This window comes from Notothenia rossii (assembly GCF_949606895.1).
Source record: "Notothenia rossii genome assembly, chromosome: 5".
Lineage (NCBI taxonomy): Eukaryota > Metazoa > Chordata > Actinopteri > Perciformes > Nototheniidae > Notothenia > Notothenia rossii.
In genome coordinates, this window is record NC_136903.1 from 61,708,329 (window position 1) to 61,726,296 (window position 17,968).

At 38.5% G+C, this 17,968-nt stretch overlaps 2 protein-coding genes across 3 annotated transcripts; both read right to left on the reverse strand.

Annotated features, from left to right (window-relative positions):
* Nucleotides 1-322: 322 nt before the first annotated feature.
* On the reverse strand, nucleotides 323-9,712 carry hgh1 (HGH1 homolog). 2 transcript variants are annotated; one of them, XM_079685280.1, is made up of 10 exons: nucleotides 9,554-9,712; nucleotides 8,601-8,723; nucleotides 7,321-7,459; nucleotides 7,016-7,153; nucleotides 5,697-5,848; nucleotides 4,897-4,997; nucleotides 4,536-4,634; nucleotides 2,492-2,583; nucleotides 2,291-2,413; nucleotides 323-1,257 (listed from the first exon to the last, which is right to left on the reverse strand). In XM_079685280.1, exons 2-10 carry the CDS (start codon nucleotides 8,708-8,710, stop codon nucleotides 1,039-1,041), a joined length of 1,173 nt encoding a protein of 390 aa, XP_079541406.1. In that variant the 5' UTR covers nucleotides 8,711-8,723; nucleotides 9,554-9,712; the 3' UTR covers nucleotides 323-1,038. The 2 variants fall into 2 exon arrangements, with proteins under 2 accessions (XP_079541406.1, XP_079541405.1); XM_079685279.1 differs by having other exon boundaries at nucleotides 8,601-8,744; nucleotides 9,554-9,709.
* A 1,819-nt stretch (nucleotides 9,713-11,531) lies between these two features.
* Nucleotides 11,532-16,846, reverse strand: LOC307038589 (transmembrane protein 263). Its single transcript, XM_079680096.1, has 3 exons — nucleotides 16,506-16,846; nucleotides 14,383-14,470; nucleotides 11,532-12,755 (listed from the first exon to the last, which is right to left on the reverse strand). Exons 1-3 carry the CDS (start codon nucleotides 16,512-16,514, stop codon nucleotides 12,469-12,471), a joined length of 384 nt encoding a protein of 127 aa, XP_079536222.1. The 5' UTR covers nucleotides 16,515-16,846; the 3' UTR covers nucleotides 11,532-12,468.
* Between the last annotated feature and the right edge of the window lie 1,122 nt (nucleotides 16,847-17,968).

Sequence of the window (17,968 nt, forward strand, 5' to 3'; positions counted from 1 at the left end):
CAGAGATTCCAAAGATGTGCTCAAAGATGTGTAAAACATTTCTATTTGAGGAAATGTGTCATATCATTTGTGTTAATGTCATTTAGATTCAAGGTAAAGCTTGACGATCATGGCACAGTTTGATACGGTCACAAAGAGGTGGTATAAAAATGACTTTTCCTAAGTGTATAACCTGCTTAGAATGCAAATAAAAGAAGTTAGGGATCAAACAGCTATCCATAGAGTGGAGATCTCCATACTTAGCAAGCCGACCCCCCCCCCCCCCCCCGTTATTCCTGCTATTAATAATAATAATAAAAACTGATTATTAAACACAACAAAATTGAAGATTAGTGATTTTTATGTTTAAAGAGTTTCATGTCACATCCAACTGTAGAAAAATGTTTCTACCGTTGTTATGTGGGACAGTGAAGAAAAACACTTTAAAATAATTGTAATAGTGATTAAAATCACTAATATATGATGAAACCGATTCACAGTGAGAAGCAGAGCGTGTGTCCCTCATGGAGCTACAACTAAAAACAGCTTTTATTATTTTTTATTCTTACCAGTATTTACTACATGAATAGTTTTTGACTATAAATATCAGAAAGCATGGAAAACACCCATCCTAGGTTCTAAAAGCCCAAGCTGTTGTCAGTCTACAACCCAACAGAAAAACAGGATCTCCACATTTGAGATGGCAATTCTTGCTTGAAAAACCATTGTTACGTTTTTTTTGTCAAACGACTAATAGATAAGTCAGGTAAGTTGCAGCTCTAACCCCTCATGCTCACAATATTATTTAAAGGCTTTCAAGAGAAAAATTTATTTTAAAATCCAACACTCTTCGTTTTTATATCATTACTTACTTTACATGTTCAACTCTAGTTGATCCCTGCAGCAGTGATAAGTCCTCTGTGGAGCAGATGATGAATCACAGTGGCTCTCTCAAAGTCCTGTAATGTCTGAATAAATCTGTAATAAACACTTAACTGTCTTAATGTCACAAAGCCGTTGCTTAAATAGATGCAGTGGATGAAACCACGTCTGAAAGCTTCATCGTATCAGTCCAGCCTCCTGTTCTTTTTCCGACCCCTCTGTGTCACTCCTCTTTTTCTTTTCCTCTTCCTCCTCCTGTTTCATCCTCTCCTGCTCTTTCTCTAGCTCCTCCTGTTCTCTGGCGTCTGCCTTCGTCAGTTTCTCCTCCACCTCTTCAGGAATGTCCACCTCCAACAGGTTCTCCATCCCCGGCTCTGGCTCGTCTCCTATCAGCACCTGCAGAGAGGGAGACAGAGGGGAGATCATGAGACACGGGCATACAGAACCAGAACACTTTAATATCCCGGGGGGAAAGAGGGCTTTGGTACAGTTGCTCCTCTATAATACAAATATTCACATAAACAAAATAAAAGTAATAATGTGCAATAAAAGATCAAATAAAATAGAATAACAAAATGTATATAACAATAAGAAATACAATTATATATGTGCAATCAAAGAATAACATAAAATGAAATAACAATATATTATATAAAAATAACAAATTAAAATATGAATGTGCAATAAAAGGATAAAATAAGATAAACATGTTGTATGAACACAAAAAGGGAAAGTAAAAAAGTGCACATTGTACAAAATACAACAATAAATATTTAACAATGTGTGTATTATAAGTAGTGGTTTGCTAGTATAAAATATATACTTATACTTAGTTAAAAAGTATATATATATATCTTTTTTTTTAACTGTCAGAAACTTAAGTAATGGGAAGGCTATCTCTGTATAAGTTATGCTTTCTGTCCTCCTGTCATTTTGTTTGTTTTTCGGATGTATAACCTGTCTAATTGTTGAAATAGTAGAATAAATAATAAAAAAATGTAATTTACACCAGGATAAATTTGTATTTTGACTCTTATTCAAAAGAGATTACAAAAAACACACAATAGCCAATTCAGAATGAGGTACACCTAGGTAATGCAGTGTAATCCACCACTTTTAAGAATACCTCTTTAACTCACAAGAGTTTGAGGGGAAACTGATTTAGAGAGATGTTGATTTAATTTTCCGCTCATTAAAAAAATTAAGTTCTCACTGCTGTTGAATACAGCTTTTAATAGCAGGCGTTTACACTTGTCATAGAAGGGAAAGCAGGGGAGGATCGAGGGATACAAAAAAATCTAATTTGGGTGCCAACTTTTTCTAAATAAAGGACAAAGAGAAACATTTCAAGAGATTATTCGTTACATGGCATTTTGTATTCTCGTTAATGTATTTGATAGTAAAAACAAGATGATTAACTCTTTCCTACCTCCACAAGTTTCTCACAGGCCGCTGTAACGTGGACATCCGTCTCCCATTTGTGGAACTCCCTCATGATAGGATAAACGCTCTTCTTCTCGAATATGTCCCGGCCCGCTTTGGTCGCTGTCAGCTGTAAAAGAGAAGAACAGTGAAACACCAAACATAAAAACATGAGTCTATATGTACTGTTGTCTTTGTCGTGTTGTACCAGTAGAAGAGTCTCCAGCAGCATCTTCCTGATGTCGGGGTCTTCTTCTCTCTTCTTGTCCTCGGGGAGGTACTGTAGGTCCACAGGCAGACCTGAACATCACAACACCTCTATTAGAGTCAGTGAGTCTCAAACTGTCTCACCTGCCTGCTCACTCAGCCCCAAGCCCATTGGTGCAAACTGAACACACAACATGGTAATAGACATTCACAAATATATATCTTTTTAGTTTTCAAAAAAAGGGCTCAGTGGTTTAAGAAATGCAGCAACTTTGCACACTTGTCTAATGTAGATATCATTGTTATCCACGTTAACATTGTAGCTGTAGTAGCATATTAAAGTGTATTCAAATTTTTATTTTGTTGTGTATTCTAGACTTTATATAAATACGTTATTGTAATGTTGATATGTACAGTATATATTTTTTGTGTATTTTGTTTTCACTTCTATGCCGTGATAACTTGCTGTTGTAAAACAAGAGTTTTCAACTTTAGGGTCCATCCATCAACCCTTTGTAAACTTTAGTAAGCGTAACTCTAACAGCTTGAAATACTGCGTTCGTCTGGGACTATTTTCACTGGCGGATTAATCCTCAATAGTAAGTAATTGGGACAGCACAAAACAGTGTTAAACATGATTTTTTTTTTGTATTTGGACAACATTGAGCTTTATGGCACAGAGGAAGAAGATATATCAGGATTTAGATCAGGGGTCTCCAACACGTCGATCGCGAGCTACCGGTAGCTCGCAAGCCCTCAATAAGTAGCTCGCCAAGCAAATCCAAAATGTAAAAATTACAACAACAAAAAAAAGGAAATGTAATGAAAATAATCTACCCTATGCAAAAACGAAACATCAATCATAGTGAACTCTATCTACTTACTACAACTCTATATATCTAACGCCCCTCCTCCCCCCATCCCCACAATGAATATCGACCAATCACGTTCTTGCTTGATTTGCGGGACCAGCGTTGCAGTCGGGAAGAAAAGCAATGTGGAGCGGCAGCTCACCGCTTCATAAGGAGTTTGACTTTTCCTTCTGGCAGAATCAACACATCAGCCCCATTGAGCAGCCTAGTCGCGCCAGCCTATACAACACATGAGGGGCAGAGTTTGACTCTGTGTGTGTTGCAACTTGCATATATATTTATTGCATTTGACGCACACACACGCATGGCGTAATTTCCACTGGGGATAGGGGGGACATGTCCCTCACACTTTTCGAAATCCCACTTGTGTCCCCCCACTTTACAAATATTATTAATATTATTATGTTTATTATAATTTTTTAACGCAAGCCGTCATCGCCACGGAGGAGCACACAGCCTCTGTGAGCGAGTGAGACAGAGAGAGAGAGAGCGAGAGAGCACACCTTTATCTATTAGATATAGTTGTAAAAAATAAAGTAAGAAATCATTCCAATGTCTACTATAGGACAGTAAAAAGAAGAAACAGTTTAAAAAGGGGAGTGATTGGTAAAATATGCATAAATAAAAAGAAAGAATGCTAACTAGGTAACACAATGTTGAGAGCTGTATCCATACATTTATGTTGTGCTCAAAGTGCACCAGATTGATGCACTTAACTTCAACATTTAAAAATAAATCTCCCCGGGGGTGCATGCCCCCGGATCCCCCAGAGGATGTGAGGTCCACCCCCAAATAAAGCAGGTTAAAATAATTAATTGCATACATTTTCTTTTAGTAAACACTGAAAACAGGTCACACAGACCCAAACAGCACACAAAGGTTAAAGGTAAGCGTATAATAATGTTAAAATGTGCTAAATATATACACTGCAAAAAACAAAAAAAGGGCGTAAAAGTAGCTCACGACTTGTTTTATTTCTTTGAAAGTAGCTCACATCCTAAAAAAGGTCGGAGACCCCTGATTTAGATACATACACAATACTTACCGGATTCATTCATGTTTTTTGTTATTGGGATTTGTAGACATAAAGGAATCAAATAAATATCACCAGACTTGTTCTACGCATAAATGGTAACCTAAATGGACCAGAACATTTTCTAATGAGAGCCTCACCTTCGTTTTCTTTCTCCGTCAGCTCCTCTGGTCCGGCCAGCGGCAGCATCAGGAAGGGCAGGATGTCCACATCGTCGCTTAGCAACCACTCATGATGGGCTGCACAGATAAAGAAGAGGGCCAGATGACAGAAAGCAATGTTTAATAAAAAGCTGTTTAAAAAATAAATCAAAAATGTTCCTGAATACCTTTGTCTTATCATTATCACTTCGTTCTTGAATCCAAGGTTACAATTGTGGCAAATGTAAAGAACATTCCCTATGTGTTGCTGATATATTTTCTTAGAAGCATTTCCCTTTTTATATATTAGGTAGCTATCAGATCTGCAAGTAATTCTTAATGGCGTCTCTCTGTGTCTCACCGTGGTCAAAGCAGCAGTTGCGCAGGGTCCCAACAACCCCCCCCCTCCTCACCACTGATGCCTGGTACTGAGTGTAGGAAAACAACCTCTGGATCACACACCTGCAAAACAAACACAGCTAATTACGACATGCTGCAGCAGCTGTGAGGACAAATGATGTCATTATGGGTACATTTCATTAAATGTACTGTGAATATTAGCGGATTAACGACTTGACTGTTATGAAGCTCTTTGGTTCAGTATGACCCATCAACCAAATGAAAATTATATTTCAGAACTGTGTCTATTTACACATGATGCATTCAAGCACATGTTTAGATGTGGTTCACCTCATGGGTTTGACACACAGTTAAAGTCCATTAACACATCCCTTAACTGTATACTACCAGCAGAAAAACATATGAAGTGCATTTATTGGTTGCTTTGAAAGGTTTTCCCAGGAAGTCATTCCTATTGGATGTTCACTGAGGATTTAAAGAGCTTTAATCTCAAATGCTTTCTGCATCTATTGACCTTATGTGGCCCAACCACTTGGACCCATTTCTGTTTCAGGTTTTTTTTACATAGTCAGCAAATAAAAAGTCATAACATCCTCATTGATACAGATAAAATAAATATCAATCGCATAGCAAGCTTTGTTGGTGGTATATGACAATTTAAATGCGAAACCAAAGCTCACACCAGCTGAAGCTTCAAAACATTTTGGTCTCATCCGTTTCTTCTACACATTTCGAACCCTAAATTCCCAGCCACAGGTCCTCCTCTGTCAGACCCTCAGTGCTCGTCCTGAGATCACTCACCGGTCCTTGTCCATCATGAAGCTCCGGGCCTCGGGCAGCTGCGTCAGGTTGGACAGCAGAGGACCAAGGTGGTGGAACTTCGCCTTCTTGTTGAAACTTTCAGCGCAGAAGATCTCCACCAGCTTCGCTACACCCACATCCTCCTGCAGGACCTGAGACAGAGAAGAAACACCCGTCAGCATCCTGCAGGGCTCAACCAGGAGCGCTTCATTTGATGACCTGAGAAACTCTGTGGACCTGTACAGGAACAGCTCACTAGGGATGGGTATCGTTAAGGTTTTAACGGTACTACTACTTTTATCGATACCGCTTATTGATCCGGTCTTTTAACGGTACTCTTATCGGTTCTTTTAGAGAAAAAAAACAAGGTAAACTAACTAAACTAATTGTGAACAAAACTAACATTGCTTTTTATTTAAATTAAATACATAATATTTCACATCAAAAGAAACAACAATGTTTTAACAAATCGTATCAAATAATCTGATAACAGAACTGTAAACAGAATAGCTGAAACTTTAACAAAATAAATAACTCAGTTACCTCTAATCATTAACCTATGTTTGTATCATTGAGTTAACTCTAAATGTTAATGTTGCTGCTAGCATACATAATATACCTGACGTGGAAACGTTACTCGTGGATGGGGGGGCTACAGCGCTACTAGAAAGACAGTCGAAAACGGTGCATTTCTCCGTCTGAATGTGGTGCACTTTTGCTGCATGTAGCAGCTGCGTGTGTGTAAACTGCCCCGCCCCCTCGCACACAGATGGGGAAGAGAGATCTATCGGCTGGATTGGAGAGATTGAAAATACTAAAAAGAATCATAGATTTCTGCATATTGGAAACGGAGTTAGCGACACTAAAACTGCAATATAATGTTTGTGTAGCAATAATACATATGACATATTTTTTAAATGTCTCCAGTACCGATAAAAGACCGATAACGTCGGCGCTTAACGGTACCACTGTCTTTAATAATTCAGCCCCGGGGCCCATTTAATACTGGTTTTCGGTACCCATCCCTACAGCTCACTGCATTTACAATGTCCACACTAACAGACGAAGAGGCCTTAAAGCTGTGAAATGTGAGGGTGTTGTTTGGACATTTTAAACCCCTTTACGCACACTTTCCATACAGCCCCATCTACGCAGACTTTGCCTGATTTAACTACCCACAGTTCATAGCGCTGTGATGTTTTAAACCCAGCCCTAAAAACAAAAACAATAGACACATTAACTGATGTTTTGACACATATTGTGCATTTAAAATATATTGCTCCCCTGATTTGAACATTTTAAACGTTGAATCAACAAACCTTGAACATGATCTTGCAGGTCTTCAGATGGCGGGTCAGGTTGGACAGGATGCTGCAGATCTGATCTGAAAACACAAACTCAGGATCCAGAACCTTCTTCATCATCACCTGAAGAACTTTGATATCTGTTAACAAAACCTGCGAGAGAAGCAAACAGAAACACACACCTGTAAGACCACACATATCACAGCTCAGTTATGTGCATTGTTATATCCTGCACACATTGTTTCTTTTATCAAACAGTTGAGCTACTTGTGAATAGTTCATCACTAATAGGTGAATTTAGACCGGGCTCTGCTGATCACCTGGTGCAGAGTCTCGTCAGCAGACAGGTTGATGAGGGTGAAGTAACAGTCTTTCGCAATAGCAATGGAGGGGTCAGAGGTCAGAGCAAACAGGGCAGTAATGATGTCCGGTTTGGTGCGGAGGAAGCGGCAGCCATCCCTGAAAACAAACATTAAAAAAGAAAAGATGGAGTAATCAGTTATCTGCTAGCAGGAAATCAGCAATATAAAGTATTTCATGTTATATTTAGTCAGGGTGATCCTACTTTCTTTATATTTCCTTTCCTTTATATTACACACTGTGATGACATACCACCAGGGATGTAACAATATATTTTTTGATTTTTTTTTTTAAACCTTTATTCAACCAGATGGTCCGATTGAGATCTTTGATCTCTTTTTCAAGGGAGACCTGTCCAACATGGCAACAAGTAGGTTACAACATGAACATAAAACAACAGATAACAAAAAAGGACATCCTATTTACAGGGCTACATGTGCATACCTAGAGACATTGACAAGTACCAACAGTATATTTATATCTCGCCATGTCAATAAGCCTCACCTTCTTGGCAAAAACGGTATTGTTTTTGAAGTGGTGGAGAGACAATGCACAGTTTTACCCAATGCTGTTACCGATGGCCAAAGCATATCTCTCTGTCCCAGCAACATCAGTACCAAGCAAGAGAGTTTTTTCCACAGTAGGGGATATTGTAAAACGCCCAAACATCCCAGCTTCCACCTGGAAATGTGGACATGCTCATATTCCTAAAAGATAACCTTGATGATGCTGAGTGAGTTAGAGTTGAGTTACTTGAAAAACTAAAGTGAAACTTGATTTATTCTATTGCCGGGTCTGATTATTATATTTTTGACACTTTAAAATACTACTATCCTACTAAAACACTGTAAAAATCATATTTATAAATTTCATAAAGAAAAAAAAGTTAAAAGTAAAAATAAATATTCACATTTTTTCCCGTGCAATAAAGAATTTTTCTGAGTTTGTCAAATATAAATAAGTGAGAATTTAATGCGAGTCATATCACATTACCAGCCTACTCTGTTTTTTATATTTTTGGATATATAATCGATAAGAAAATGTTCCATTTAAAAAAGAAAGTAATTTAAATAATACAAATCTAATATTATAAAAACATTTGAGCTAGGCTGTAAAATGGAATTAAATGCATTAAAAAAAAAAGATGTAATATGTGAAACGACTGTGTAATAGATTATATTCAAAATATAAAGAACATTTTAAAAAGAAAACATTAATATCATCATCATCATTATCCTACCGGTTTCCAGAGAGTCCCAGGATGTAGGAGGTGGTGTGACCTTTGACATCGGGACGTGCTTCAGGGGTGAGGAAGGAGAGCAGCTCTTCAGCCTCAAAATCACTCAGCATCTTCACACGGTTTCTGATTTAAGACACAAAACCACTGGTGTAGTGGGGATTTTTTTACTGGGTGGACAGGGCGGGGGGAGACACTATGGACGCGCTCGTGAACTTTCAACGGAGGGGGTACACTGTGGAGATCTGTGTCGTCTGTCAGCTCAACATGATGCCGTTTAAACAATATAATAATAAAGGGCGGTGCCGGCCGTCAGCGAACCGATCCGGCCTTTCTGCGCGACTGTCACTCAAATGCGCAAATCGGGACACCTGGTCACCCTACACACACACACACACACACACAAACGCTTCAAATCAAGTTGCATAAATGTTTTAGCTACGTTTTTATTATAATTACTGTGAAATCTGCCTATTATGTTTTCGTCATTATTACAACAAATACACACTTGCAACTGATAACACTGGCAATGATTTTATATTTATTAGACTGTTAAAAAAAAATCATGCTTTAAATAAGTGGGGGTGCCCACTACACCACTGCACCAACCATCAGCTTGGACAACACTGCAGCATAGAGTTACACAACTAATGACAGCACTTATTAAAAACTCCTCCGTTTAGAAATCTATAACATTAGATCTTCTGATCCTTGACACAACAAAGTCAAAGTACTGCTGGGTCGGGCTGATATGCCCAACATGTATAGGTAATTTCAAATCTCAAAAACAATACAAACGGGCTCTCGGGATAGAGGTTCGTTAGTCCTGTTGGATACATACAATGTTACTACAGCAGCTTGTGTTTAATAATTTAATAAAGTTTTGATAAAGTCGTGTTCTCTCTTCTACGCTGAAAAAAATAAAGACGTTTTCAAAATAAATAAAACTATCTTACCTTTAACCACCTATAATACTTATCGACTGTTGATATGGCAGTTTAAACTCATTTATATCACTTCACTAACATTACAAATGTCTACAGGGTGATACATGTGGACACCGCAGACATTCTTTTCCGGGTTATCTTGCTCGGTTTCCCTTTCCAGCAGTTTAAACAGCACTGCGAGGACGCTGCTGGCCCCTCGTGTTGAATACAGGTAACTACAGGTGGTGCTCTTCCACGTGTTCATAATGTACAAATAAACCCATAAATAAATAAAAACAACAAGAAAGACACAAAAGAAGGAAAAATTACACTTTACATGGATTAAATTGTATAGTTATCATATATAATAACTTACATGGTAATGTTTTGCTGAATGTCTGTTCCCTTCTTTCTTGTCTTAAATGTTGTTGTTGCAAATGGAGCAGCAAAAAAACAAACAAATTCACACTTCATCCAACAAAGAAGTATTGTATCGTATCATATGTTATAATAGTTTTTCTTGTTTTTAACATAAGTTAAGATGGTGCTTTGTTGATTTCATTAATAATTAAGTGTAGGAAAGTTGGTTTGGTTTCAGACCGTTTTTTGTAGGAATATTGAATTATCCAAAAAGAATAAAATGTGCTCTTTGGTTAAACATCCACAGCTGGAGTTCTATGATTCTGGATAACATTCCAAATGTTCCTCTAATGCAGGATGAGCTAAAAGAGAAGGGAAAGGGACTCTTTCCAAAGCTGAATATTACGTCAAAGTCAAAGTCAACTTTATTGTCAATCTCAAAATATGTTTATACACACAGAAAGATCGAAATACTGTTTCCCACAGTCCCGAGGTATAAAATAAAAATAAAAATAAAGGATATACAATATAAATAAAATATGTATATACATACCTATACCCCAATTTATTTACACAAATAGCAGCGTAAAAAGTGACTGGCAGCGTAAAAAGTGACTGGTGCTGGATTGTTGTGTGTGTGTGTGTGTGTGTGTGTGTGTGTGTGTGTGTGTGTGTGTGTGTGTGTGTGTGTGTGTGTGTGTGTGTGTGTGTGTGTGTGTGTGTGTGTGTGTGTGTGGGTGGGGGGGGGTGTTGAAGTCCCGGTCCAGTGGGGGCAGGGTGGAGAGGTGAGATAGAGGGGAGAGAAGGGAGAGAGTCAGTTCAGCCTCCTGACAGCCTGGTGGACGCAGCTGTTTTTCAGTCGGGTGGTGCTCGCCCTCAGGCTGCGGAACCTTCTCCCTGAGGGCAGGAGGGTGAAGAGGCAGTTAGAGGGATGGAAGGGGTCACCCACCATGCTGAGTGCTTTGCGGGTGAAGCGGGTGCTATACATGTCGAGTGATGGGAGTGAGGCACCAATGATCCTCTCAGCAGTGTTCACAATGCGCTGCAGGGTCTTGCGGTTCGATGCTGTGCAGCTTCCGAACCACAAGGTGATGCAGCTGCTGAGGATGCTCTCGATGGCGCCTCGGTAGAAGGAGAGCATGATGGGTGTGGGAGCTCTCTTCAGTTTTCGGACGAAGTAAAGGCGCCGCTGGGCTTTCCTGGTGATTGACGTGGTGTTGTTTCAATGATTCAATTATATACATATGTGTTGATATAACTTAAATGTAGACAACTAATCTATTAATCAATCAAATATTGAAGAAAAAATATATAATACTATTCACACTTCAGAAGCTAACATTTGAGAATTCTAACGTGTTTTTCTTTAAGAAATTATGTGTTTAATTAAGTGCATATCAAAATATTCAATTTAACTTTGCAATTCTAGTTGTATGAAAGAAAATAAAACTATTCACATTTAAGAAGCTGGAATTAGAGATTTTTCTCCACAAAAAACTCAAGCAAATACATTTCAATGAAAGTTACCAATAAATAAAATAGTGGACCTCTAATCTAATCAACTTAACTATGCAGCTCAAAATGTATGAGAAAGAAATACACCCCACACAAATAACTTTTTTCAATGAAAAAAACTTCAAAGAGCAGCTTTAAACTTTGAAACTACTTTATTGATATATTGGGAAAACAAAACACATACAAGACATTCACATTGTTCACTCCCATCAGCAACAGCTCCCATTCACTCCACATGTTGCATTGAAATGCTGATATTGCATGTACAGGTTCACGCATGTTACCTGCACCACAGTTCCTGATTAAAGGCACAGTTCACGGAATGAGAAGTTCAGACAACACTGGGAAATGTTTCCTCTCAAATAAACATTTAGTGATCAAATGCTGCTGAATCTTTCCTTAAAGTCAACTTTTCATGGTCCAACACATATTGAGAACAAACATGTCAACAATGTATGTATCTGTGGAAACGACCTGCGCCACACGCTGGTGTGCTTGATTGTATCTACAGTCAAATGTTTCGGCAGAGAGAAACTCCGTGCGGGGCTCCTGCGGAGGATCCCTCGCTGCAAAAACACTGAAACATTTTCATTTTTATCAACACACATATTTCAAAAGTACTTCAAAAGCTTAGAATCAGCATCTTAATTCAGAAGAATATCACTAAATATATGTAAAGAGAAGAAAAGAGGACAGCGTCAGTCGATTGGATTGCAAACAGATACAAATATTCATGAAGTCATCCCCCACTTGTTGAAGTCCATATGATCTGCCTGGAGCAAAATAATCACTTCCAGGCATACAGAGCCCGCTCGATGTGGAGTTCTGTATGAAACGTTTTCAGTGAGTTTTATGGGTTGCCCCATGTTGTTGTTATCGTTGAACTGCTGAATGTCTCGGTGCTGAGTGTAGTGTGTTGGCATGAAAGTCTGGATCATGTTCAAGCCAGAGAAAGGCGTCAGAAGGCACAGAGGAGTTTGATTGGCAGACAGAGATCAGCTGACAGTATCTCTCTGTTGGCTCAGGGCGGGGCAAGTCTATCATCATCATCATCATCTTCATCATTTTCATCACTCCGCCTTGTCTTTCCTCTTGGCTGTGAAGGGGACTTTGCTGGCGACCGTCGAGCCCATCGAGGACACGCCCCCGGCCACGGCAGACACCCCGCCTTTCACCAGCCCCACCCCCATGGAGGGCACGGTGGTCACGGCTGTCTTGGTGAGCTCCAGGCTCTTTCCGCCCACCCAGACCACCCCGCCCACCGCTGCACCCACCACCCCCTTAGTGACGTTGAAGAGGCCGCCGGTCACACGCCACATCATCCCAGGAGCAGCAACCACGTGGTCCTTACCGAGATCTGAAGACATACAAGAAGCATCAATACCAAAGTCTCTGCGAACACACATTGGATACTTAGTTTGTAGGAGTATTATTGCTTTATTCGACCAATGCTCAAACTATAACTTTAAAACTCTTAATGCAGAATCTTTTGGAAAAAGGATTTTTGGTATTGGTTTTTATTTGAGTGAGATCAACTAATCATGTTTGTCTGAGTTTTGGTTTCAAGCGGGTAAAACTCAGTGTTGTGAGTGAATTGGGCTAAAAACCACAGACTGGTTGCGCTACTGTGATGTCACCCATTAGTTTGTTGTGAAGCTGGAGTGTAACTCCTGAATAATCTAAAAACAGGCACCATAAACATGAGACAGCATCCAGAGGCTCCAACCCTACCAATGTATGAGTTTAGGCTTTAATGTATTTTTAAAAAATAATAATAACATAAAAGAAACACCCCATTGAGCAGTTGACATAAACAGGGATATTAGCTATATGATATATAGACCAAAACTGTTTTTGGACCAGTCTGTAAATGTGTAAACTTCTGCTGTACAGTTGGCCATGAAAGATCGATTAAGGAGTCTTTTTTCTAGCCGGTCTGAAGTGACCATTGGAGGAAATGCGGGTTTCAATCATTGAATGTTCAGGACTCCTGCAATACTCCTGGTTAAATCAAATGTTAATAAAGTACAACATATCTCTTAGAAGTATTACAGTACCAATAAGAAAGCATGGTCTCAGAATACTCATTCTAAAAGATTGCTAAGAAGACCTGTGTTTGCGGTTTGAATAGCAAAAGCAACTCAGGGAGCAAGGTTTTAAATGCAGTCTGAAAGATACAAATCTGTTCAGCAACTGTCAAGATATATTGCTGTCTAAGTCAAGAAAACTATCTTGGCCCCAAATCTGACAGAGAAGGTTTGAGTAAACATCTCTCACCATCAGTTGGCTATATGCTGGGAAGATAAACTTAAATATATGGTTAACACGTCTCCTCACGGGGACATTAAACACGGGATATATTATCATTTCATATAAATAAAAGCAGTTAACTTTTATCAGGTAAAATATTTGGTGTGCCAAATACTTACTAACAAAACTAACAACATTTCCTTCAGCCGCACCAAACTTTGTGTTTAGAGTTAGTTAGCATATTTGAGCATGCTTACACGCTAAACTAATATGGTGAACAGAGTAAACGTTAAACCTCCTGAGCATCAACATGTAGCTAATTTCTCACTGAGCTGCTATGATGGGTGTAGTATGAACAAACAGTACATGACATAGAACCATAACAATAGCAGCATTCATTAAGAGGACATGTGCAATTAGTGGTCACAGTTTGTCTGAGATTTTTCAACAACTCCCCAGATGATTTGATCTCTAAACTCACCAGGTGAGTAAGCTGTCCTCAGACACTGAAAACACAACACTCCATGAACAGCAAAGGTGTTTTCTGAGAGGCATCGGGGAATGAAGTGTAGCAGAGGGTCTCTCGTTGGGACACTAATAGCAGGTTTGGAGCTGCAGCCGCTCACACGCAAACAGAAATACTCCCCTGATAAACCCTCAGTTTCTGAAATAGCAGCGTGAACACAGATTGGAGCATGTTCCCAGCGGTGGGGGGGGGGGGGTGATCTGCTTACCCTCTGCAGGCTGACTGTCAGCGGGTTCGGCCTCGTCGGGGGCCGCTGTGGTCCCTGGCTGTGGCTCCACGTTAACGGTGTTCACATTCTGCAAAACAAAGAAAACCCCAGGATTCAGGTTTTTTTGACCATTTCATTTTTTTACAGAGCATGGTTCAAACTTAAAATAACAATACCAAATCTGAGTAAAGAAAAAAGGGTAAAAATAAACAATAAAATAAATGTTCCCAGGATCATCAGTATTGTAAAAAGAAAAGAAACACCAGGCTTATATATTGTTTTGCATTTTAGGAGATTATGTTGTTACTAAACAACATAACATATGGCTTAAACTCCCATGCAATTAAATCATCATCAAAGAATCAGGGGAAAAGAGTTTTAGGGTTCATTTTATTTAACACAAAAATAATTATTAAATAAAAGTTGAGTCATATTCATTACCATGTTCCCTCATTCCTTGATCAGATAGTTATTGACTTCAATATTTTATTAATTTAGACAATATTTAAAAACATGTAACGCATTTAGTCCTGTGGACACGGTTTTATAAAATTCTCCAGTGGTAATTCTTTCAGCATGTGAAATAACCCTGTGATGTCACAGTGATGTCGTGAGCGTTATCTCAACTATGTTTAGAGAAAATGTCAATACGTTTTATAAAAAACTGGCCCTAGAAATTGGAGGTTTGAAATATGTGTGTTACCTACAGCTGTTAACATGCATGGGTTTAATGAAAGATTCAAGCCAGCTGCATTGTGGGAAATGTTGGAATAGAAAAAAAGGCCAGATACCGCCATCTCTCTTTCACATATGACTATTATTTTTATAGAAGTGCAACACCAAATGTTTAACTGTCAATTTAACGTTATTTTTTTTTAAGCATGGTATCGAATAGAGGCAAAATGCTGGCATTGGTGTCAGCACTACACCAAACTCAGCTCTACTTACATTTATTTGAAGTCTCAATGAATACAGTGTGTGAATATTCCTGAGTCAGTGCTGTGTGTTCATGGTAAACCCCTTTAATTAAGTCCTTAACCAAAACTACACACTGGTCACCTCACACATTGTTTTTCATTTTAAGTCTTGCTTTGAGATATCTAACGACATAACCTTGGACGTTGAGAAACTAAAAATTCGTTTTTCTATTTTTTGACATATGGACACATCTAGAAAGTAATCAGCAGTTGAACAGATGGTGAAAATAACCGTTAGTTGCAGCATAACTGATGATGAAATGATAAGACAGACGTGTTTTTTTTTATCATACATTTTGATGTAAAATAAATGGCTGTCACACTGAACATAAGCAGGAGAATGACCTAACTGGTGCCATGTCACTATGGGTCAGTGGTCTTAACCTTTTTGACTTGTGGCCCTTTAAATGAACCCTCTTTTTACAGTCGAGAAGCTGAATTGAAACCATGACCATTCTTTGTTGTTCTGTTTTTATGTTTCATTTGGAACCTACTTGAGCAGGTCTCCCTTGAAAAAGAGATCAATGATCTCAATGGGATATACCTGGATAAATAAAGGTTTGAAATGAAATGACTCCTTGATGAGAAAATGACACGTAGAGGCTTAAAATCAATGCATACTTTCGCGCGCTTAAAAATAGATGTGCTATATCCTATTATATGAATAATCTCGCAAACCATCACCCCACCCCCTTAATTGTCTAATTCTTGGAAGCCACAAAAAATAGTCTAGATCCAAAAAGGTTAGGAAACAGGGCTGCAAGTCTTCTGAAAAATGTTGTTGAGTCTGGAAGAATTTAACTAATGTAAAAAAAGGGGAGTTTTAAAATAGGATTAGTCACTGCTGGTTAAGAGTTTGATGAGTAAAATGAGCAGCAAGCTGTGAGGCCTCACTTTAATAATGCTAGACATAAATAAATACACTTTTCCGAAGGGAAGAGGCCACATTTCCTGAAGGAGAGAAAACTAATAAAAAGAGCTCTTGTCATTTTGTATTTCCACATCATTACGCATGTAGCTTGCTGCTAAAAAAACTACAGTCACATAGCTCGCATGCTGTTAGAACCCCACCATTACACGTAGCCTAGTATTTTTGACACGTTTCCAGATATGTAACCGTTAATAAAGATGCTGGTTAGTCCTTACCTTCACCATTGTTCCCAGTGCTTCTCCCACTAACACACCTGGCAGAGAAACTTGAGAGAGGAGCAGCTTCTGTTTCAGCCTCCGAGACAAACTCTGAGGAAATAAATGTGTTTTCGGTGTGTGCTGTTCTGGCTGTTTAACGATCTCTTCTTCTTCGGTTTTTCTTCTTCACGCCTTTATCGCTTAAAAATCTGCTGCTTTCAACTTCTCCTCTCAAGCACACATACACACACAGTTACAGGCTGTGCTACGCAGCTCTCTTTTTACCCTGCTGGTTCTGCCGACGTGGCGTCTTCACTGCGCGTGCACACGCACACACGCACACAATCATGGGCGCGCACACACACACGCATACACCGCACTGTACTTCCGTTTAAACCCTTCAAATTAAAACCTGTAGCAGTGATGAGGTGGACTATCTTATGCAATGTACAAATACTTACATTATACTTCTCTGTTAGAACGTGATTTTGTTTCCATTAGTTTATTGACTTCAGATTTTAAATGTTTTACTTGTAGTCTAAACTATTTATTTTGGGTTAATCTGTTGATTATTTTTGTTGAAAAAAAGCCATTAATTGTTTGTTTTGTTAATTTTCATACAAGTAATCGTAGTTGAAGTAACCTTAAATATGTAATACTTATGAGTTATGTATTAATCGTGCTGAACAAACTAGAGTCTTTCCTGACGTGGCTTTCAATGCAGCAGCAGGTGTGTTCAGTTAGACAGCATACACTAAAATACTGGTTGGATGCTGATAGTTGGTTGGCCATATCCTAGTTGAACAGCAGGCCTTGTGAAATACACAGAAACACTAAAGTGATACAGAAATAAAATAAATCTCTATTTGTTTGATTTGAATAGTCAGTTTTCTTTTTTTCTTTTTCTCTGCTTTTCTTTGTAAGAATTGTTTTCATCCAGAATTGTTCAGGTAGCCACAGAAAAACCATTAAGTACAGCAGATATCTGCAGATACGCCCTTTTGCCCTCTTTGGATCTTTTTTTCTCCAAACAAGACGTTTACTTTCATCTTGATATAGTAGTAAAAGATTGTGGCTGAATATGATGGTATATTTGCGCCTGATTTGTACAACACAGGACGAATAAAAATGTGTGTGTGTGTTCTGGAGAATAAAAATAAAGTAAAATTAATATAGACACATAGATTATATATATCTCCAACTAACATTCATTTATAAATGCAGCTTTATTTTCATTAAGATAAATACATAATCAGAAATAGGAATTGTTAGGACTTTACTTAAGCTGTTTTCTGCGATCACATTTTGCCCTGCTAGCTGCACATTGACTCAATGTCTCCATGTTCATAGATGAACTCAACTTCACTGTTATTTGACTAATATTGCTGAATAAATTAAAAACCCTATATCATTTATGTATAGATAAATATAATTACATTATAATAGTAATGCATATTTTCAGAAAACTAAAAGTAGATTTA

Excerpts from the sequence above, each read along its gene's own strand:
- LOC307038589 (XM_079680096.1), bottom strand. Across the intron at positions 12,756-14,382 it reads TGACAGTCAGCCTGCAGAGG|ATCTCGGTAAGGACCACGTG; the intron begins GTAAGCAGATCA and ends GTATGTCTTCAG.
- hgh1 (XM_079685280.1), bottom strand. The coding sequence starts at position 8,710 with ATGCTGAGTGATTTTGAGGCTGAAGAGCTGCTCTCCTTCCTCACCCCT. Across the intron at positions 7,154-7,320 it reads CTGACGAGACTCTGCACCAG|GTTTTGTTAACAGATATCAA; the intron begins GTGATCAGCAGA and ends CTTCTCTCGCAG. Across the intron at positions 1,258-2,290 it reads CCTGTGAGAAACTTGTGGAG|GTGCTGATAGGAGACGAGCC; the intron begins GTAGGAAAGAGT and ends CCCTCTCTGCAG.